General features: G+C 38.8%; 1 protein-coding gene across 1 annotated transcript; it reads right to left on the bottom strand.

Annotated features, from left to right (window-relative positions):
• Positions 1–564: 564 nt before the first annotated feature.
• LOC118168231 (cytosolic phospholipase A2 epsilon-like) lies at positions 565–23311 on the bottom strand. The gene is made up of 21 exons (XM_035328460.1): positions 23200–23311; positions 22819–22902; positions 20450–20522; positions 19514–19650; positions 17801–17932; positions 14716–14756; positions 14244–14286; positions 13426–13489; positions 12668–12834; positions 12429–12521; positions 12038–12075; positions 10884–11019; positions 10097–10233; positions 8592–8814; positions 8152–8266; positions 6989–7126; positions 6382–6489; positions 5382–5573; positions 4730–4896; positions 3761–3941; positions 565–1936 (listed from the first exon to the last, which is right to left on the bottom strand). Exons 1-21 carry the CDS (start codon positions 23224–23226, stop codon positions 1698–1700), a joined length of 2535 nt encoding a protein of 844 aa, XP_035184351.1. The 5' UTR covers positions 23227–23311; the 3' UTR covers positions 565–1697.
• Between the last annotated feature and the right edge of the window lie 946 nt (positions 23312–24257).

Raw genomic sequence — 24257 nt, 5'->3', positions numbered from 1 at the left:
TAAAAAAAGTATGTTGTTATTTCCTACATAATAATAATAATAAAAAGATCTCTAAGACTGGATAAAAGAGTTGACTATCTTCTGACCACTGCACAAGTTGCAGACACAAGACGCCATTCTCCCAGGGCAGTGCCAGCATCCCATACTGCTGGCATATGGATGCAGTTTTTTTAATACTCATATCACAGCAATGAAAGACTGCAAAGGGGTACAGAAAAAAATAACTGAAAGAAAATAGATACGGATTTGGCAAATCACTGCACTCCCTATTACTGAACACTGTGGTATTTGCAAGTAGTGGTAATTTGTATTTGTAAAACTCTCATTATCAACCCTCATCTGGGCTCTTGAGGAGAATTCCCTTCCACTTTTCATCTTCCACTGTTCTGTTGAAGTGGTGGTTTCTCTTTATCCTTCCTTAAAGGTCATTAGAAAAGCTTATGTTTGCTTTTGTCCCCTCAGTATTTGTTTTTTTGGTATCAGAAGCAAGAAGAACATTTTCCCAGATAAAGCCCCTAGATGAACTGAGTTTGTAGAACTTAATAAAATTACATACTTCAGTGATTGCATCTGTAAGACTCATTTTTAATAAGATTATGTGTGGTTATTTAGTATTTGAACAGTAGCTATTACACAGTATTTATATTGCTAAGCACAAGAGAAAGTAAGATCTTACAGTGACCAGTAAATACATCTTACTAAACAGACCTTTGTCTAAACTACATATGAAAATCTTGTGAACACTCCTCGTGCATTTTGGATGTTGGTGGGAATAAAAATGTAGCAGCAGTTATGCCTTGACCATCACAATAATGCAGAAGTCAAGGAAATTGGTATCACAAGTTTTGTTGCCATCATGGACATATGTGAGCTTAGAGAAGATTAATAAATGAACATATGATTACATCCAAAGGCTAGGCTGTTGAACCCAGTAAGTCTAAGAGTCAAAACCTTAACTCTCATCTTCAGCTTCAAAATACACTTAGGCAATAAATACTCCAGACAAAAGTTCAGCAAAAAATGGATGCAGTCAGATGACTTTTATCAAAGAGTTGGCAGAAAAAACAGGCTATTTGTCATATGTTTATCACTCTAACATATTCCATCAAAAATTTTGACTCAATACAATGACAGCCAGACAGGTAAATTCACTGAAGATTAGACTTCTGCCTGAAAGATGGCTACTGAGAAAATAGAGGACATCACATGCAGTTCCTTTCTTCAGTTATCAGTCTCCTTTTCCAGATGCAAGCAGATTTTGGTATCTGGTTTACTTCTGTCACAGGCAGATGTCTAAGAGAAAAGGAATGTTTTGCTTGATCTTTGTTTTGGTCTCTGGGTCAAAGATAACATACCACCAGGAGTTGCAACTAAATTTGGAATAGACCTCTGTGAGGTTGAACCCTCATCATGTATATCCACTTGGTGTCCTTAAGCTTGATTAGTGCCTTCCCATTCACTGGAACAGTCGAGAAAGTTTCAAAAACTAATCATGACTTGCCTGCAACTTTAACATCGGAACCAACATTAATCCTGACACACAGTACTAAATAAAATGAATGATTTTCCATGATTTTTTTTTTCCTTCAAACAAGCAAACATGCACATTCATTCTGTATGGATTCACATTCCCTGGATATTTATTAGTCCACTAACAAAATGTCCGTCCTTCTAATGAGATTTGTCAAAATATACTTTTAGGACCTTTTAGATGACTGGGGTTGTGAGCAGTTTTTAAATTGCTTCTTTCGTTCCACTGCAGCTTGCAAAGCTTGAAGAATTAAACGTTTATTATTCAGGATGTTGTAGTGGCAAAGGTTCAACAGTTTGTTGAAATTCTCTTCAGTATACGTAAGCAGACCAGTGCCATAGGGAGCAATAGAGTTGGACACATCTACTCTTCCTTGTTCCATCTCCTCAGGACTGCGCTCCACATCTGAAGGAAACACATAGCAAAGTTCAACACAGCAAGGCTACTGTGATGGAAAACTCCTTCCATAAAATGCTTTAAAACACACACTGACAGCCCCAGTAAACTGAATTCTCTCAGAAAAAAAATGGTTCAAGATTGCTACATAGATACTGCTGCTGTACTAATGAAATGCAGCACTTTATTGATTGGACACAATTGCAGCTGATCCAGAATTGACTGGCAGAACGGCTTCATCATACAAAACACTTTCCTCTCAAAATTACAGTTTTCCATGGGAATATTTCATTTTTGCATATTTTGAATTTTGTCTTTTTAACTTTTCCATTGGGTACGTGCAAATGACAGCTCCTTAACTACCAGCTGGTAGAAAATTACTCCAGAATGCCCCTGGATGGGGAATTCTCCCTCTAAGGTTGCTGAGATTTACAGTATTCTAAACAGATGCGAACAGGACAAAAGATGAACTACATGAGGTCTTTCCAATAAGGCAGTACATTAATTGTGGTTTTCTGTTTGTTTTTCTTTATTTATTATTTTTTTGAAAGAAGGTTTCCTGGACCATACTAAATTGGAAACTAAGTTAAAGTTGATGCATGCAAAAGAATCAGCAAACTGAAACTGAATTTGACAAGTAATTTTTCTAGTGAAACAAATAAATCACTATTTATTCTATTGTGGAATTAAAGAATATAAATTGAACAGCTTTTCCAAAATGACAGATATCACACCAGCTCATTACCCTGGCAAAATCTTTGCTCCAATGCATTTTCCACACTTTCTAATCTAATTTTTTCCCCATGTAAACTAAGTAATAAGAGGATTCTAATCACTTTAACAATGTAAAACGTTATAATCTCTTTTAGAAAAGATTGTTAAGTGGTAGTAGTAACTACTGTTGGTTGATGTGAAGCTCAGCATGAGCCAGCAAGGTGCACTTGCAGCCCAGAAAGCCAAACACATCTTGTGTTGCATTAAAAGAAGTATGGCCAGCTGGCTGAGGGAGGTGATTCTCCCCTCTCTGCTCTGCTCTCATGAGACCCCACCTGGAGCACTGCGTTCACCTCTGGGTCATCCAGCACAAGAAGGGCACGGGAGTATTAGAATGAGTCCAGAGGGCCACAAGGACAATCAGAGGGCTGGAGCACCTCTCCTGTGAAGACATGCTGAGGGAGTTGGGGTTGTTCAGCCTGGAGAAGAACAGGCTCTGCAGAGACCTCACTGCAGCCTTCCAATGCCAAAAGGGGGCCTAGGGAGAAGCTGGGGAGGGACTCTTTGTCATGAATGTAGTGATAGGGCAAGGGGGAATGGCTTTAAACTGAAGGAAGATAGGTTTAGATTAGATATAATGAGAAAATTCTTTACTATGAGGGTGGTGTGGATGCCCCGTCCCTGGAGGTGTTCAAGGCCAGGCTGGATGGGGCTTTGAGCAACCTGGTCTGGTGGGAGGTGTCCCTGCCCATGGCAGGAGGTTAGAACTAAGGTTTCTTCCAACACAAACCATTCTGTGATCCTGTGATCAGTGGATATAACTTATTAGCTGCCTCCTGTCTTGAGCTATCAAAAGAAGGCAAACAGTCCCAGATGACAGACAGTGAGTTTTGCCTCAACCTACAGCTCTCCATGCTTCTAATTTTGAAACCCTTCTGTTCGATCCCTGAGTAGCTGGCCAACATTATATCTATCACAACAACTCTGTGACTATGGTGACTTAGCCAACCAAGAATCTTTCCAGTCTTGTTTTAGAAAGCAATGAATTCAGTGGATAATTTTGATGGAACAACCTAAAAAAATAAAAAATAATAAAAAAAAATAATGCTCTTAACTTACTTGGTGCCTTGTATTTTTGGAAGGTATCACACACAAGTGGAAAATAGACCAAGATTGGTGCCTCTAAGCTGTCCTTAAACACATAGCACTCCTTCAGGTGTTCTCTGTCCTCCTGGCTCAGCTCTGTGGAGGGGAAGGGGATCCCTTGCTCCAAACAGTATTCTGAGAATAGGTCCAGTGGCTAGATCAACAAAGAGAAGTGAGTTTGAAGTAAAACTAGCAAAGCCCATAACTGAAATTTTTGTCTTATAAATCACATATTGTCTGTTTGCAAATAAGGGCAATTACACACTGGAATAAGCATATTCTCAAGTTTCATACATTTGGGTGACATAAATTTGGTTGATTTGTACTAACGAAGTACCTTTTTAAAGTAAGATTATTGTTCTCTGAAATTTATATGAAATTAAGGACTTTTTTTTTGATTAAGTGGGTGCAGTAGCTGATTTAGATTACACATGGTGCCTCACAGATCACAGGTTCTTGAGTGTTTGCATTCAGTGCAATCAATGTTGTCATGCCCTCCTACAAATAATTTACTTTAATTTTCATCATACATCCCATGTTTCTTCAGACAGCAAAACTTAAGTCTGACAAACTTATGCAAACACCAAGTGAAAGTAAAAAGAAACTCTAAATTTTCATTCAAAAAGTAGCAAAATTAAGTATTAACCAATTATGTTTTAAAAGTTAGTTAACTAAGTATTGAGACACTTAGTACCATAATGACAAAGCTACACAGATACACAGAATAGGTTATCTGTGTGTCTCTTTCTGTGTGCCCCAAAAAGCTACTGAAAATAGGCCCGAAAATGATTGTGTCATTTTGGTCATAGTGTTGACTAACATCACTGATCCGATAATTTAATCAAAACCTGAACATTTTCTGAAAAATAAATAATATATTTATATTTGTGATACATTTAGGTGGAGTCATACAGATAAAGAACCACCATTTCAAAACATCACCAGAGTCTGTGATCCTCCGCTGTAATTTAAATGCAAAATGACATCCACTTTCCTCTCTGGTCTCAAAATGGGTGGGCAGCTGGTATTGATGAAGAAAGCTGTATCCACCAGCTTGAGGTAGTCACCCGTTTCATTCAGTTGGTTGGGAGAAGAATCAAGCACTGTGTCTGAAAGTCAAAAACTTATATTAACAATTAATTACAGAAAGAGCAAGTCAATTTCTTTCCAAAACAGCATAACAAAGAAAGCAAAGACAGATTACACTTATATTGGTATTTGACATCATTTCAGAGTCCATAGCTCAGCCTTGAGATCAGCAGAAGTGAGCAGTTTTGAGACTCAGAGTCATCCAAAATAATACATAAGACTGTTCAGTGGAAGTTATAAATGATCCTTTCATGGCTTTTCCTAGGAAGAACAAAGCTGAAACAAGCCTGCTGTTGCTTCTCCAAGACAGAAATGAGATCAGAAGTAAATCACCTGTGGCTCAGCAAACTAATTCTACAGAGAGCTTCCCAGTCTGTGCAATTAACTGGTTATAACAGTAATTTTCAGAATCTGCCTTTATAGTAAACCTTATCAAATATTTGTCCCAACAGCTATCAGTGCTCAAGTCACCTTCAAAGATGCATCTAAGAACAGGTGCTCTTACCTTTCCACATGCAAAAGTTTTCATTCTCTAAATACTTGTTATGCAGCTGCAAGCCCTTGATGAAATTATGATAGTTTGAAACCACTGGCCGTCCTGTCATCATTTGTCGAAGAGTATTGGAAAGGCAACCTTTGGGAATGGATAAGGAAGTTGTTTTCTCATGAGGCCTCTTGAGAAGAAATGGGTGTTCCTCTGCAGAAAGAACAAGAAGAGGATCTATGTCTGCATTAGCATCTATGATACTATTAATAATGAAGAATAAGTCTGAATTTATGATTGTTTCACATCAAGAGATTATCTGAGCACCTTAGCAAATGACAATGAAAAGAACTACTAATTAACTAGCTGAGCTCAGTGAATCCCCTAAGCAGAACGAGCTCAAAATCATCAACAGTGAACAAACAGAACAGGGTTATTGCAGCAACATGCAACTTGGAGAAAATAAATAAACATAAAATTTTAAAAATAATAATTCCATGTCCAGCAGATTGCCAGAGCTTATCAAGCACACAGAAAAAGGTGAGCTCAAGCCTGAGGGGACTGCCTGCTGGAACATGGATAAATTAGTGTGGAGAGTGTACCCACAAAGCAGAACATACCACCTGTGTCAACGTTAGTGAAGGGGCTAGACAGCCACAGCTATAGCCCTGTCTGATGGGGTGCATGCACCATCGTGCAGACTGTTCTGGGCAGAGATGGGTTTCAGTGTCACAGCATCACCTTGCTGCTCCCTGCCTAGCCTCTCCTTTCCGAAAGGACTCATGGTAACCTTCTCATGACTAACAGAACTCCCCAGGGATACTGCACAGTGAGCAGACCAATGTTTTTTCCTCTTTTCCAGCACAACTGTTTCTTTCCCACTTTTTCTTCTCTCCCAAAGACTTAGTGTCCCCTGTAAAATAGGGCACAAAGCCTAAACCCTCCAAAATATCAGGCTTCACATTTCAGAGTGGTGGGAAGATGATGCAGATGTAGGCAAAAAATAATCCAAATAACTAACCAATTTCATGCTCAGTGTCTTGGGTCCATCTGTGCCAGAAGTCTTCTGAATGACCAGAGAGGTAGACAGCATCCATAAAACTCTGGGAAAATATATTACTCCATGTGCCTTGAAAGTTTAAAAAAAGTCATACTCAGTATTACTATTGAATGTTTAGAGCACAGCTGTGGAGACCTACTTGGATGCAGTCCCTGTGGTTGTTTAAAAGAGCACTGTCTTACTTAGGAAATCCTATGATTTCCAGTATGAATACCCAACACCATGCCGTTCCATATAAGGTTTGGATTATGATTAGACCATTTTAAAAATTTGAGTTGCTCATAAGAGTCAGACTGTGATTTTAAATACTTCAAAAGCTCATTTCTGTTTTGCTCTAACATGTTCCTGTTTGCTCCAACCTAACAAATCCAGCAAATTCATTGCAATCATCTTAGAAGTTTGCTTCTTCTTTTGACACTTTTGGCTCATTCATTTCAAGTTTAAATTGCATGACATACATGATCTGGTATTAGTGTTGCTAGTTGCAGACCAGTAGTTAATAAATGCCAATTCTTTGTAGCCAACTATGTGTTTGTAAAGTTGATGTTTTCCTGAGATAGTAAATCACCTTCCAAGAAGCAGATCCGGGATTCTGGGATTTTCTTCATCAGGCAGCCCATGAAGAATTCACTACCAAAATCCTCTGAACGAACATAGGCTCCATATTTCAGGAAACCCACCTCATAAGGCGTGAACTCCACCCACTCTGCAAATAAGGCATCAGGCAGGGCTTATTTATGTGAACAAAGGCAGAAGGAACAGCTCATCAGAGAATCAAAAGCTAGAAGAATAAGGCTTCAGCACTGGTGACTGAATGTTCAAGCAAACATATTGAAACAGGTGTTCCTCAATGTGTTGTGTGTTCAGCTTGTGTGTTCACCAATCTAATTCATCTCCTCCACTAACACATTGAAAACCCATTCAGATAAGGGTTCAGGTCCATTTCTGTACAAGGGAGAAAAAAATGGGGCTGGAAGTCCATCGATTACTAAGGATCTCCATAAGCTGTAGCATTTTTAGTTCTTTCAAGTCAGTAACAGCACCAGCTACCATTCATTCTTAGCCTGATAGCCACTGCCTTGTTGAAGCTCAAAAAAACTCAGCTATACTGATCATAACCCACCCAAATCTTAGCTGGACACAATGGGACTGCAAATTGTGTCTGGAAGCATATGACCGGGTACAGTTCCAGTTAATTTCAGCCAGAAATTGTCATAGAAATAGTCAGTGGTTGGCACCACCACTATTGGCACAAATCCTTAGATCTCTCTGGCTGCTAGGAAGCTCCTGCTCCCACTCCCACTTCCCTTCTCCTCCCTTCCTTGCCTTCTTCCCCCTGCTTTTCACAACTCTCATGGACTACTGCTGCCTTCACAGTAAACCACCAGCTAAGAGGGGCTGTGAGGAGTAGATGGGGAGGAGAGAGGAGTATCAGTGTTTGCTCTCGAGGCTGCCAGCAAAAGGCCTCTCCACCTTTTACTACCACGCAGGGTAGTACTGTCAGACAGTACTACCACGCAGGGTAGTACTGTCTATGCACTGTGATCTCCCTACCATATTATCAGGATGTATGTTTTTCATCCAGGTCAAAACCCAGACATGAAAACATGAAAAAGAAAGGAATTATTTCAAAAAATTATTAGCTTGGACCTGCAGTAAAAGCTTTTGGCATTCACTCAAACTTAAAAAGAAGGTCCTTAGATCTATACAAATGTGTATAACAATCATTACCTTTAAAATCCAGAGTGCTGAATTTATCCTTGACATTGAGGGACAGATATATGGGCAGTGGATTCTGTCCCTGATTCACTGCCAGCTGCTGATCAGAGAGTTTACAGGTGTTTTCCTGTATATGAGGAACAGAAGTCATTGAAACAGATGAGCAGGCTGCATGGACTTAATATGGTATCTAAGCGTGCACTCTCAATGAAACAACTAAACCTCAGCAGATTTTGCTCTATATACTTCACTTGTTTGACCACATGAATGTGATCACGTTCTTCTGTCTAGGACACTCCAAAACCTTGCCAAAGTGTTATCAATAATGCTTCTGTGGTTTTGTTTTGGATCAGGGATGGAGGGGAAATGTGGCAAGAGTATTTCTTTGGTCACCAGCATTTTAGACATGAAAAGTTAGAAGACCTCTGGAAAAAGGGATGGACATATAATACCTCATCATGTATCATGGAGTCAATGAAGAGTCCCCATAAATCTGTGAAAGACAGTTTGTGCCCCTCTTGCTTTCTTTCACAAAGCTTCTTTTCATAGTATTTCAGATGATCCAGGGAGAAACAGTGCAGCTTGCTCTTGATCACATGCTTCCGGATATCATCAATTGGCCCTCTGAGATCTTTCTGTGACCAATTTGCATCTTCATACAACTTTGCCATGGTCCTTTTCATGGTAAAAAGAATACTGTTATTCAACACTGAACATGAAATTTCACAGACTTTTATTACACACATACATTTTGGTTCAGGTTACATGAGGTTCTTACCCTCCAACTTTTACTTTCAAAAGCTCAAGCAGAATTTAGACTATACAATGATACTTCACTGCAAGGAAGTATTCAAAACCATCTTCGCTTCTTTCTTCTCCGAATCAAAAGAGTAATAAGAGATCACCCAAGAATTAGCACAAGGTTTTTCTAGAATTATCCTTGAACTGTCCAGGTTCATTCTGCAGCTTCTGTCTGAGGCCAGTTCCCTGAGCTGTTCCAGAAGCTGTGTGAAACGTTAAGCAGTTTAGCAGCAAACCTTGTCTTGGTCAAACAAAAGACAATCATTCACTGAAGCAAGGTGTTCAACTGGGACTCCTCGCACACATCAGTGTGCCAGTGAGACAGACTTTTCAGTTCCCAGAGTGTGGGGAGATTTTAGTCACCCTTTCTCATCCTGACTGCTCCTCTGCCAGTTCTGTCTCATATCTGTCTTTACAGTAGCCTTCTAGACAGAAAATGTTTTAAAGCCCTAGACACCTGCTTGCCATGCAAAGCATTCAACTTAGTATGTACCATACTTTGCATTCCTCAGAGTTTTCCTTTTAATTTCAGAGCTGCATAGAAGTTGAACTAGATAAATACATAACAAAAGGATTTCTGTGACATGTTACACACAATCTAGGCAACCCAAGAGACACACAAAGAACGGGAAAACAGTAATTCTCTCACTCTCACTTCCTCGTTGCTCTCAAGCATGCTTGGGTCAGGTCTGAGTCCTTGCAGAGATTCAAGTCCCCAGAACTCCTGCTTCATGGGTTTTCTTGCACATCTACAGCATCTTCTCTGACTCTTGATTAAGATCTGATTAATCTGCACTAGCAATCAGAAGTCCTCCTACAGGATGCAAATTCTTACAATACTAAGAAAATGCCAGCTTTTTGGGCTACCAGGCCCCACTGAGTCCCTTGTTGTTAGCCATGAACAACTTCTTTTCATATGAAGGGAAACACTGAGACATCTCTACCACCCCATCTTAATATAGTAATCTTTTCTGCCAGGTAAATCTGGGAAATGAAAAATGGATAAGTGTCTAACAGATAAGCTTTGTCATACAGATTTTTCATTAAAAAATATGTGCATTACACCCCATTCTCTGTTCCAGACAGTAAGCAATATTCTTCACCATGTTAATGCTCTGCTAACACTAACATCAAATACAAGCCCAATTCTTCTTACCATGTTGTGGCAGATAAACCACTGACATACGAGGCACAGTCCAAAACTCCCAATTCCTGGAGAGCCAGAAGACTGCCAAACATCGATGTCATGGACCGCACTCCCCCTGCTGTAGTCACGACTGCCACCACTGGCACCTGCTCAGCATACAAAGACACAGTCATTCATTAACAGATGAAATAGAAAAGTGATGCATATGCAGAAAAGGTAACAGCAACATCCCGATTTAGTTAGGTTTAGACTCAATTCAGCTTATTCATGGCAGTGTTTAGGTGTATGTCTGAACTGTGTAAATTTTGGTGGTACTTCGCATATGCTGAAAGCATCATCCTGATCAGTGACACTTCGGTAAATCATGAGCTGTAAGGACAGCTATCTAAGCTTATGATTAAGCTTACTAGTTCTGACTACAGGTCAGAGCATCAACTGTGCTTCTCACTGAAGCCCCTTGTGGATACTGAGCAGACACCATTCATGTGTCCTGCAGGCAGGCTGCTCTAACCTACACCCAGGGGAGGGTTGAGGATGGCAAAGAATAAAGGAGCTGTAACTGACATCTTGACATCCTTTCACCTTCTGTGCCAAAAATTCTTGGATATAGTCTTAGTGTAAATGAGGATCTGGTTTATACACTTTAGTCTGACTTAATAATAATAATAAATAAAGATGTGGAGGAGTTATAATGCAAGATGTGGAGGAGTTATAACACATAGGCATGCAAGTACATACTACTGCATTCAAAGGGGGAACAGAATACTTGAAGTCCCCAGGATACTGTCCCACACACCTCATCCTCCTGCAGGTCTTCATCTAGCTCAAGAATGTTTTTCAGAGCAGCAGCAACTATTTTCTTCCTTTTGCAGATGAAATCCTTTTCCTCTGCACATAGATCAAATCCCAGGCGTAAATCTAAATTCTTGCAGCTAGGGCACAAGACCAAAACAAACAAGACACGTTACCTGTAAGACATTTCTAAAGCTATTTCTCAAGACATCAAGCAAAAAATCAGCATCAATAGTTAACCAGTTCAAATAAAAGCTATTTCTATGCACGTGAAAACCCATATATACAAATGAGCACAGGATATCACAGGCCCTGTATTTTTGCCTTACTATGGAGAGTTCATGCAAACATGAGTAAATGAAATGAATCAAGTTCCCTGCTGATAAAGATCAAGAAACATAACTAAATTCCATCTGTTTCACGCTAAGCCCCCAAATCTGGATTTTTCTTTGTGTTATTTTCCTACACGTTTCCTGAAGAGCAGGGTGGGGCTAGCAATTACTGAAACTTAACACACCTAAGGAAAAACTAAACACTAACCTGATCCTAATATGGTGTTAGTCTCATCTCTGCTGATAATTTAGATTGTAAATACTTTTCCCCTAAGAGGTTATTTTGTCCTTTTTGTGAGTTATAATTAATATTCAGCAAAACTTCCGATTTAAATGTCTGCTTGCAATGCAGTGAACTAATCAGTAGGGGGTAATGTTGCCCTTCAGAAAATCACTGCAAGAAAGTCCATAAATGAATTTACTCACTGCCCACTTGTTTCACTGAAAAACAACCTGCAGAGGATTGGTAAATGCATAACGATGTTAGAAATGTGTTACTTGTATGTGTATGTATTATAAAGGTTACAAAACAGACGTATTCTTAAGCATCAACATTAATAAGTATGAACATTAGGAAAAACATTGTGACTCATCATATGCTGTGATTACACACCATCTATTCTATGCTATATTCTATGCTATACCAACCAATTCAAAACCACGGATTTATTAACACTTCCCCATATCTTAACCTTCATTAATCAATTATTTTTCCTGTTTTCAAAATGATGAGCTATTTTAAGCTGTACCTTCCCTTAAGCTAAAGAACATAATATGAAAGGATAAGAGATGGCCAAAGTAATCATTCAAAAGATGTAAGATTTACCCATCTTCTTCCTTCACAGACACCTCATAAGATTCACCCTGTGAATCAAGAATGAAAACACCATAAATACGAAACAGTATTAAAAGTTTGCAAAGGCATATGTTTACAGTCTGAGCAGTTATTCAGATATATAGTGGTAAATCTTCGATCCATTTCTCAGGCCTTCAGCACACAAACATCATTACATCCTGCTTTTAAAATACATTTGAAGCAATGTTACTTTTTCCTTGAATACCAGTTGTACATTCAACTGTATGCAAAGCTGAGCATATTCTCAGCTATTACTTTTTTTTTTTCTTTTTAGTAACAAAATTAATAATGGACTAGGTGTCACATAGATATAGTTTACCCTTTGCTGAAATAATTCCAAACACTGTCAAAGTTTACTCACTCTCACTATTGTCACTTTCTCTCCCAAGTCCAGAGAATTCAGAGGCATAGTAAGGGGAATATTTACATCCATTTCCTTCCTATTTGAGCCATGCTGAATTAAAATGGGGGAAAAAAGTGTTATAAAAGGAAAAGAATTTACAACTCATAGGTACAAGTCTACCAGGAAAAAAGCTAACTCATCATGCCTCTGTCAAAATTTACTTTAACTGTAATCACTGTCAATAAACAAAAACATACACCACAGTAAAAACGCCCCTTTGGCAACACCATATCCAGTTGGGGTTGACTGTGCTTGACATAATGGAAGTTGGGGGTGTGACTGTCTTGCTTGCTGCAGCAAGGACCTATGGAAACATCCTGGGTTTCTTCATAGGATCCTTTCATTGTGAAGGTGAAATCTCTTCCTAAGAACAAAAAGCAGAGGAGGGAGAAACATTAATTGCATCTGGCCCTGAAAATCAACAAATGAAAGAAACCCAAGTAAAGTTTCAGCCTTATTGCAGTCAACACTAATTTGGCCCATAGTGTTCATCCTACGCAATCAGCGTGAACAAGGACCAGACTGAATAAGCACCAAAAGGACATGCAGCGTTGCATCTTCTCCCTTGCCATGCAACAGACAAGTTGTGTCAGACCAGTGGGTGCCATTGGTTGTGTTCACAGCCCCTGAGCTTCCATCATAGCCTTTTCAACTCTTGATGGTTATGTCTCCCCTCTTTTTTCTTCTGTCCTCATCAGTGATATCTCTGTTCCATCACATTGCAGGAATGTCTCTGAGTTTTTCCTTAGCCACCTCCACAGTTTCCCTTAAGCTACATAATCGTTATATCTACAGATTGCTCTTCCTACTAAGTGGGTAATTCAGGAAACACTCAGTCCCCGAACAGCTCAGATACAAACAGAGGAGGCTGAAATGAATCAAGTAGGATCCAGATTCAGCTGCATCTTCTATAGCACAAAAAGCAATGACAAACCATTTAAATCAATAACCTCACTTGTGTAAGGGCTCTTGATTTTTTTGTCATCCACTTGTACTTCCACACAGGAAACTTCTCGAGACTGGAAGAGATAAGCAATAAAATCACAGGTCACAGAAACAGTTTAGAATCCTCGCTGAGGATCTAGGGGTCCTGTGAAGGAGAGAGCAAGCTTGGCCACGGTGTCCTGTAAACATGAGAAGTCACAGAGGTTGATTCTCATTTTGTGTGAATCGTGGAAGCAATTCTGTGGTCAATGGAACTGGGATGGCTGAGGATATATCTTATTACATTTAAATATCATTAAGGCCTTACCTGTTACTATAAATAAATGTTCATCCCATCTAGAAGACTTTTAATTCTTGTCTACAGAAGAATGAGCTAGAGGATACCTACAAACTCTGCAGAACAACTGAACAGATGGGCCTGTACTTTAAGACCTGTGGGTTGAAGCTGAAAATTCCCAAGAATGCTGCACAGGAGGAAGTAGCAGCACAAAGACATCTTACAGTACTTTGGGCGTGATGTGAAAAGAGCCTTCAGATCCAAGATTTACATCCAGTGATAAGCTCTGCAGTGACGCTGGATTCATTTGCTTCTCTAGTTTCCTTGTTATGTTTACAGCCATTTCATCATCGAGCCCCTCAATGGTTGAGTGATCCATGCCTCCCCCAACACAGAATGCAATACAAGCATGACCAAGTTCAAAGCTTTACAATCACACCTGTGTCTTACCTGAAAAACAATAAAGGCTATGCCTAGAAGCATAGTTCTTACAACAGTATCCTTCAGTTCTGCTGTACAATAAGAAATTCAGCATGCAAAAAAATGCTTACCACTAGTACACCGTTAGTAATTATCTTTTCAGATACACCAGGGCTAAAAAGAGAAAAGGAAAAGGCTTATTTAATTGTGGGTATATGTGGGATAATCTTTCAAATGCAAACAATTTCCTTAATTTTTAATGACTGAGCACAGTTTTTCTAGATGCCAAGTGCCATCAGCTGCCAGGTCACAGTCCCACAGCTTTTAGAGACTTCCCCTCTTTCTTACTTCCCCTGATCAGCATTATCTCTCCCAGGGCTGAGTTACAAAATAAACACCACCCCCCCAGCTATAAATGGTAACTGTGACTGTCACCCAAGGTGGGATTTCACCAGATTCAGGATAGAAAGGGAACTATCAGAAAGAGGACAAGTCGGTATGTTTGAGTATAGGTACATGGAGCCACTTCCCTAATGCTGCATTATCACTCTAAAATGTCAAGTCTAGGAAGAACAGATCCTGTAACATTTAGATATTACTCACATGTTATCCAATAGAAATTCCACTTCTAGTTCTTCCTGATTCTGAAAATAAGATGTATTTTTCTTTTAAGGGAAAAGAATGAATAAGCTTTTTTTCTTCTGTTAGAGCACTAATGATTTTGTATAAACCTCTCCTGCAAGGTTTTGCTATTCCTACAACCTTGGTGTCATAGTGCATGTGGATGGAGCCTTCTTTGGACACCCTTTTGCTTCACATCTCTCTGCCTCTCTAATGTTTGAAAACTAGCTATACCCCCAAGCAAGAGCCATGGAACATGCTATTAATTTATTAGTGGGAAAGTATTAGTGGAAGACATGAAATGGACAGGAAGTGAGGTGAATGATGTAGAAGAAAATACTTATTATAAATGGACCCAGGTGGTGAGCGTACCTGGGTTAAAACAGAAGAACTTGCAGAGTACAGTGAAAAAACTTAAAAACTGAAGTGTGGGAAGATACCAACTCGGAAAATGAAAGCCATTGCAGTTATGGGAAGACGAGAGGATGGGAAAACTGAAGCTGTGAAGGGAGACAAGGGAGACAACAAGTTCATGAGGGCCAAATGAAGTTGAAAAAAGAGCAAAGTGTGTGAGAGCAGGGAACAGTAAGAGAAGAAAAATTAACACATCAGCATATGGGAGGGACTGAATAACTGTATTCCTTAACTGCAGCCAGTTGCTGGATCAGTCATTCCTGTGTATGGGACACAGCCAATCCAAGAAATACCATGCAAAAAAAATATGCATCAGAGATATCTTCTACATCACCCACAGGGAGGAAAACACCAATTAGTGAAAGATACAAATCTTTCTGACAAGCTCCATGTGGTTAAAAAAAAAATATTCAGAAGAGCTAATATTTACTGCCAAACATCCTTTCAGTCTGGCTGCACAGCATTTTTTAACTTTGTGAAGACACTGTGAAAACCATTCCAAGTCTGATAATATACTGCCAATATAAAACCAACACTATGGTAAAGGCAAAAAGTATTTTTGTAGTTACTACTTCACGTCAGTAAGTGAGAAATTTCAGGTGATTTAGAGCTGGAACTTCGGCACATAAGCCAGCAGAGGTTGTTCTGCTTACTCATTTCTCACGAAGTGACCATTTCACAAGAATTAGGTCAGTTCCAACAGTTTGTAACAGAAGGCTGAAAGATGGATTTTAGGAAGCAGTCATTTTACACAGATACAAGATAGATTTAATCAAGTGTCAGACTGTGAGCAGTCTGTACTATGCAAGCTGATGGTCTGTTCCAACCTCAAAGTACAGCAGAAAAAATGTTCAGAAGAACTTGGCTTATAATATATATCCAATTGCGTCTGTATTACGTTCCCATCCTTTTTATTCTGCTGTATATACACATACATACACACACACAAATTGTATTTCTATCAATTTTCATTCACATTTTTGTGGGTGAGAAACCTGCAGCAAAGCAATGGAAAGACTTGTTAGACTACACAGTGAGCAAGAGGCACATCAGGAAGCAGTCCTTTTGTTCTGACATAACCCATCCGCTCTCCTCAGCCCTCCCTTTAAGATAGCTTGGTAGATGAAAAATCATTATGGGCAGAGGTGGCAGTACTATTATTACGGTTGCCCAGCATGTTCAATTACTAAAGTAATTTTTTAAAAATTAACCCTAAGTACTCTAAAAATCCATGTTCAGACCACAATCTGTGATGTCTCATGGGCACCTAGGTAGGAGTTATGATCTGAATAAGGACAGCTTGACCAACACATTCCCGAGATATAGCTCACCATGCCCTATCTCCCCAGCTTCCATTTTGCTGAGCCAATGAGTTAAACCAGATCCGCACACACTTCAGAGCAAACTCACAGCTTGAATCACACATTCAAACAATCTCAGCCACATCAGGCTTATGTAAGGAAGGCCTTAGCATGCTGACGTGGGTATATTGAAATTCTTAGTAAGGACTGGCTTTCTAGAAGAGTAGTTAATACATGTTCTCCAAAGCGATGATAATATAATAAAGAACAGGCAAGAGCCTTTTCCAGACAGCTTGGCACAGTAGTTTAGAATAAAACAGTGCATGCACAGTTCCTAGGAGCTGTGAACTCAACCCCTTGTCAGAAAAATGAAAAAGCTCTCAAGTTAGGATACAACACAGCCTTCAAGCAGAAAAGGTGTTTTATTTCACAGAAAGTAATCTGAATACATATTTTGCCCTCTCAACAGATGGGTGTGATTTCTCTACCTGTCCTTTCAGCTACTTCACCCACCCAACTCTGCATAACAAACAATCCTCTGTTTAATATAACCAATTTTCTTTGAAATATACGCAGCACAGAAAACTCCCAGGCCACACACTGACCTACAAGAAAATAATAAAACACTTAGGAGGTTCTGACTCATCAAGCCTTATCCATTCTCTGCTGAAAATAGGCTCAGCTGCCTGAAAAGAAGCATGTAATCATGTAGCAGAAGATTGTAAATAAACTTTCTGAGAATTTCTCAATAAAATGTTGTCTTTTACCAGAAGGAGGGGAAAAAATAATATTTTCATTAGAATATATAGACATTTATCCAGCATAATGCCTGAAAGGACAGGACAGTTTCTGAAGAAGCTGAGAGGAGATTCTCCCAACAAGCTACTGGCCGAAGAGGCAGCTTCCCAGAAAGGGGGGGGCAAGTGGGAAGTTTGTCCCCATCCCTGCTCTGCCAATCCCTACAACACTACAACAGCAAGATCTCTAGCTATCAGTTTCCTCATTTTTCCTTGTTGACATGCCTTAAAAAAAAAATAAGGCATTCTATAATGGCCATCTTTTCTAATGCAGAACAGTAACATTTTTCAAATGTCAAAAAAAAAAAAAATCAGAACAGGAAAGCCATTTTGCATCAAATTTTGATCACAACAGAAGGGTGACTGTTTCTGACTTCTCCTAAACCTTAAGCATTTAGTTTTGTACTTTAATAAGGTCCTTTTAACATAGTTTTCCTGTGCTAACATTAAATATTGTATTAAATAACTGCTATGTTTATTACGTTAGGAGAAGATTCTGACCAAGGTTATTGTTTTGTCTGCCCACCTAGTTTAATTCATCTTTTCATTTCTCACCTCTGGATTCAAGACAAAATTCAGGTGAACCTTTTTTCCAGGTTGGATTTTAGCTACATCAAAGCGAACAGTCAAAAGCTGATCATCTGGTGTCAAAATATCTTCATCACAGACTGTCAGCTCCAGGATGTTCTGAGGAGAGAGGCAAAGAAGGACATAAACACCCTACTCGGGGACTAGAGATCCCAGAGGGAAGGCGTGAAATGCTCCTGCAATGGTGCAGAGCCCAGCTGGCTGCAGCAAGGCTTCACTCAGCTACACAGCCCCTGCAGCTCAGACTGCAAACTCAGGGAGCAACCCTAGAGAAATAAACCATCAGATTTGCCAATGAACAAGAGCTCAAAATAAAGGTAGCAAAAGTGATATGCATGATGGCGCTGGAAAGAATAGAGACTACACAGTGTTCATCTACACCTTTCTGAGGTCAAATTTTCTATCTTTAAAAATGTCAGCATTTCAGCTGAAAGTATTAATAGAGGGCAAACTCAGCCCTTTACAAATGAAAGGTAAAGCACATCAGCTTAAACTCTTTTACCAAGATTTAAATTACTGTGATTTTCCTTGTATTTCTTCTGGGCTCAGGTTACTCACAGCAGCCTGAAGAGACACCCCACTATTAAGCCATAAGTTACTGACTCCCTTTCTAGATCTTGCTACTCACACTCTGCCTGATAATCTATTTCTGCTAACCTTACAAATATCAAATTTATTTAAAAAAAATGCTTATTTGAAGCACTGGAAAGGTATGAATCTATTATAAATCTATCTGTCACATGTAAGCTTGGATTTCTTGCAGCCTATTAGGCTTCTGAAAATGTACTGGTTTAGTGATGGAATAGTTGGTATTAAAAAATAGTTTTAAAACCATATTAAGGTATGGTACCTCACAATGGCTTCACTGTGTGTGTGAAGCAGTGTACAAGCTCACAGCAATGTGGAATGAAAATGCCTTCAGGATTGCTCATAAGAAAATACCACTAATCCTTAAAAAAGTTTATAAGACCTCCTATTCAATTCTTGGGGTCCAATCCCTGAAAGATGACAAAGGCCAGTCAGGGCAGCAGAGAATCCATGGCAGGGTTTGTATGCTTACTTACTAGCAGGAAACACGTAGCCACTGCTATGTGTTGCTAATCTCTCATGTTCTCGTGATGTCCACTAAAAACATCTTTCCAAGTCCATAGAAATACCTTAAGTTCAATACTTAGATCCTAGTACTTGCTCATACCTCAAGATGTCTACAGTAAGCTTTCTACCAACCAGCTCACTTCCAAAAACATCTAACTACTCTCCTCTGCAACCACTCAGGAAAAATCCAGTTTTCTATTACTACAAAGGCTTTTGGGGGCATGGAAAAGGGACAGGTCAGGTTGTACATAAAAGGGAGGAGTGAATACTGTAGGAATAAAAGTCATTAATTACTTTGGTAATGTGTAACAGGATTGTGCTGGGTGAGGCTGTGGGAGATAAGAGGCTGGGCAGCAGCCATGACAGACTTCACACTGGGAACAGGGCTAACCAGAATCCACACAGAAGAGAGATGGAAGCACTAATTCCTGCAGAGAGTTGGGGACTTGGTGTCTCAAGTCTCTGATGTCAGTATGACCCCATCTGTTATACTCCTGCAGCGTGCAGCTGGTGCCAGAGACACACAGCAGGTGAAGATGCCCCCTTGAGAAAGTCTCAGCTCATGAACACAGGTGTGGATCTTACCTTCACCTCACTTTGTATCATGAAGTGGAAAGTTTCATTCCAGACAGGGTTTCTGCAGTTGGATATAGTTTTTGTCCGGGCTTCCTGGCATGAAGCTGTGGGCAACCACAGCTTCACATAGCAATCTGTTTGGCTCACTGTGTTAACAAAAAAAGAATAAAAAACGCATGATTACTACAGCAGTACTATTTTTTATCATCTTTTACTCAATCAGATGAAGAAAAATATCTGAATAGTCCTAAATACTTCATTAGACCCAAAGGAAAACATGCATTTATAGCAATTTAACGGTGTATAAATACATGTCAATTTCAAACAAAAGTCTATTTTAAACTACTAATACTATTTGGTAACAAACAAAAATATTCAATTTTAACAATAAAAAGTGTGCTGGCTCTTCTGATTTAATTTTTTTTTTTTTTTTAATACAGTTTTCAAATACTTGCCAAGTTCCAGTCAAATGAATGTATGATTTCGTACCTTCAAACTTCACTATTCAAAAACTGAGTAGTATTGTTCTGGGGTCTTTTTGACATGTTTCTAATTATAACAGACAAGATATCCACAACCAAATAGCAACGAAGAGATAAACACAGTGGTACCAAATACAGCTACTGATCTTTCCTATATTTCCACAAAGGTCCCCCTTTCTGAAGGAAAAAGGGCAACTTGTAGGCAAAGGGGCATCAAAGAGTCAGAGAATGGGAAATACTACATAGCAGCCAGCGAAGGGAAGGATTACTTCTTTCCTTACATAGAATTTGATCTTTTCTGTTTTCTAAATGATTTTGAGTGTAAATGATGATGAAAACAGATATAACTTCTTCAGTCAAAAAAATAGACACTGTTGTAATCCAAGCAGGTGTACAAGAGCATTGAAGTTCACCAGTAGTGACTCCCATGATAACACATACACATGCCATCAGTGATACTTACATAGATCTGCTTTGCGGAGATTTCGCATGCATATAATTTTTACAGTAAGCCAACACAAGTGAGGTATTTCTGGCTGGAAAACAATGAGAAAAATATCATAATGATTAGCAAATATCTCAGACATAATTAATTGAAACTCTCCTATAGCATAGCAAATAAGACACCTAGAAAATAAGTAATCATAAGCCATTCCCATATATTAATGTAGTGAATATATGCTTTCTTTTTAAGTATTTGCAAAAATATTCTGAGCGCAACTTCTTTCTTGTGATTAGACACCATATAAAATTAGATGCTAGCTTTGTTTACTCACCTTGTGGTTTTTTTTTTCGTTTGCTTATTTGTTTGTTTTAGCTTTGTTTTTTAAATGTTCAGGTTTTAAAGTTTAATTTTAATGCAGAGTAGTAAGAAATGTCAGAAGATAGTTTTCACAAAGACGACATTATGTAATCATTCCTATATAATCCAGCTACTTCCAAACTACAGGGTTTGCTTCTCTGCTTTCAGGCTGACTAAGCACAACAGATTACAACATAGCATTTTCCAATGTGTTCACCCAGGTACCTTGGGATGCCCTCCTTCCTCAGGCAGGGACTCCAGCCCATGTGCCAACATTACTGCAGAACAGGACAGATACGTTCCTTTTTATAATGCCCCAGTCAAAATATCACTGCTACCAGCCAATCTGGCTGCATGATACCTAACACTATAATTATTATAGCAGAATACACCACACTTAAAAACACATAAACAAATAAAAGAGATAGAGAATGGTTCTAGAAATAAACAGCCCAGTATGGGACTCCAGAGCTCTTCCAGTTACATCAGGAGGAAGAAGGCTGAAATCAGAGGCTTGGGTAAGCATTCTTCCATTTCACATGAAGGTCCAGCTCCCTATAAAGCAGCTCTAATGTGTCAGTGCATTGACGTATAACAACATATTGACATCCAATAGTAAAGGGCTCTACAGGGCAACAACTTGAAGGCTGCACAGCCCTATCCATTTTTAGTCTTCTCCCTCCCACTCCCCATTACAGCTACATGCAACGCTATACTTGGTTACAGGAAAAACAAGACAATCCTGAAGAACATCAGAAAAAACACTGCATAAAGAAGCAGTTGCTCCATTAAAATGAAAGGAGTAATTAAATCTTCAAAGCATCATGACTTCTGAGAAATTGCTTCCTTAGGACCTCCTTGTATACCTCTCATTTTGATATGCCAGTCTCTTGACAGGAACAGATTAACCATCTAAAAAAATAAGTCAACTTCCTAGATGCTACTTACAGCCCATTGGAAAATTCTCAGCCCAATAGTTTTGTCTCACAAAGTATGATTTGACCAAAACTAGCAGGTTTGAAAGAAACCCATCAACCTCAGCAGAATTTTTGGCAGCCATGTTTCTAAAGTGGATGTAAAAAAAAAAAAAAAAAAAAAAAAAAAAAAAAAAAAAAAAAAAAAAAGGAAGGAGCCAGTGATCAGAACTTCTGAAAGCTCAAATTTTCATCCTAGATGCCGAGGATTAATTTTTAATCCTCAGTTTTAGTAGTGTACGTAACAAGAATTTTAGAGAAAACTTATTCATGAGACAGCTGAAGGACTAAAAAAAATAAATACACTAACAAAAGCAATTATTATTCTGTAGTACTAGCTGGTAGCAAGTTCACTGCTCTTGCAGATCTGGCAAGCAGGTAGTTTCATAATTTTACATTGAGTACAGCAAAGAAGCAGATGCAGGAAAATCCCCACCTCCCCCTCAAAAATATTTTTCCCATAATTATTTTATAGCTGTCATTTAAACCAGCCATAACTCAGAAAAGGGAATAATTCATTACATATTCAGAATGCACCCCATTCAAGTACCTTCCAACACCTTTTATTATTTCCAATTCATAAAAGCTAGGGATCAGAATTATTTTCAGCAGCAGACACTGAATAATGCATTTTATCTGTCAATCCATTTCCATAGAGCAAAAGAAAAATTATCTGAAGAAAGCCTTGGGTGTTATGAAGTATGATTAATGTCACATTGTGGTGTCACAGTAAAGTCAAGGCTAAAATCTAGCTCTCCCGGTTCCTTGCCCAGCATCTAAACCACGAGTTCATCATCTTCTTCACCTTCCCAACCTCCAAGTCATAGTAAACATTTTCCACTCTAGAGAGCACAGTCACAGAAGAAATAACTATTCTCTTAAGTAACTGTTAAAAAAAAAAAAAAAAAAAAAAAAAAAAAAAAAAAAACCTCGCATAATAACAGTTAAGCTCAAGGAAAGACAGTAACGGCTGATGGAAGACTCCATGTATTACACTCCATGTATTACAGCCATTGTTCATACCCTGCAGCCCAGAGGTTGTCCTGTGTACAGTACCTCGTCTTCAGCACTGCACGGTCTTCCATGATTCCTCTTCTTGATTCCAATTTTCCTGTGTGGATTTACTCGGATGAATTGATCCTGAGGATGAGGAAACAAGAGGGGCCAGTGATGAGACCCACCAGTCAACAACTCCTGATTTTCAGTTTCTATGAAGATTCAACAGGGCAATAGCACAGGGTTTTGTCTTTTCTCCTCAAGACAACATGTCTCTATCTGACCAGTGATATCTATTTAGTTACTCTAATAAATCTGCCAACTACAAACTTATTTGACATTTAAGGACCAAAAAAAAAAAAAAAAAAACACTTGCTTTTCATGAATCTCAACTAAAATAGCCAAACAGAACCTCCCACCCCACTGCTGATTTTCTCTTACCAAAGGTGAATAGGCTGATGAACCCATTAGTAGCTCTACTTCATAAAATGCAAAGCTATAATGGTCCAGTCTGTATGCCTCACAGCTGGCAGGTGGTTCCTGGAACACACTATTCTCCAGCCAGCTAGGCAGGGAAGAAGAGCTGTATAGATTGACTCATAGCTCCACCTCCCACTGATTTCAAAAGTACAAATTATGCACTAGTTCTTTGCCACAGACTTCTTTCACCGCTGCAGTGATTTAGGGGAAAGGAAGACACTGGTCTAACATTTCATCTTTGTATAGTCCCAGCATAAAATAGCTCTTCATTGCTCTAAGGTTTGAATAACCATATACAGAAGGGTATGCTGAGCAAGGTGCAACCCTCACAGACTAGAGAAGACCAAAGACAATATTGCATCTACTATCATATACGGAGATGTTCTGTAATCCTAAAATACATATCTGTGTTTTGGCAGTGTCAAGTGAACCAATCTGAACTTCCAAACAGTAGCATCCTATCTATACCTTGGCCAGGCATGTAACTGCAAGGGTTTTGCCAAGATCTCTACCAATCACAGCTACAAAATGAATTCTCATTTCTCATGTGTGGTGGCAAATAAAGAAAACAGTTTAGAGCCTTTCTCCTCTCTTACTTCTGTAACATAAGGGATGTTATTGGGTGAGCAGAACCAGAAGGAACTTTTGTTATTGCAATGTATTTTTTAGTGAAGATAATGCTTTCAATTAAATTATGTTAGAAACACATATAAGCTTTAACACAGATAACCACGTGCCATTTTTTAAATTTTTTTTCAAAATATTTAAACGTTCACGTTTAAATTGTTGTCTGATTTCCCTTTCACACTAGAATTTTGACATTTTTTTGTTACAGTACTTAATTCATAGTAACAAGAGTACCTAGCACTATCACTAAAATACGACAGAAGCCACCTCTTGCATTAAGCATTTTAAAAATCACTAAATTACTATTATTGAATAATAACAAACTGCAATAGATATAAAAGTTTGTTTGCTTTTGTTTTTTCACATTTCCAAGTCTCCTAAATCAGACAGAA

The sequence above is a fragment of the Oxyura jamaicensis genome, chromosome 5, assembly GCF_011077185.1.
Source record: "Oxyura jamaicensis isolate SHBP4307 breed ruddy duck chromosome 5, BPBGC_Ojam_1.0, whole genome shotgun sequence".
Taxonomy (NCBI): domain Eukaryota; kingdom Metazoa; phylum Chordata; class Aves; order Anseriformes; family Anatidae; genus Oxyura; species Oxyura jamaicensis.
This window is presented reverse-complemented; position numbering and strand designations above follow the sequence as displayed.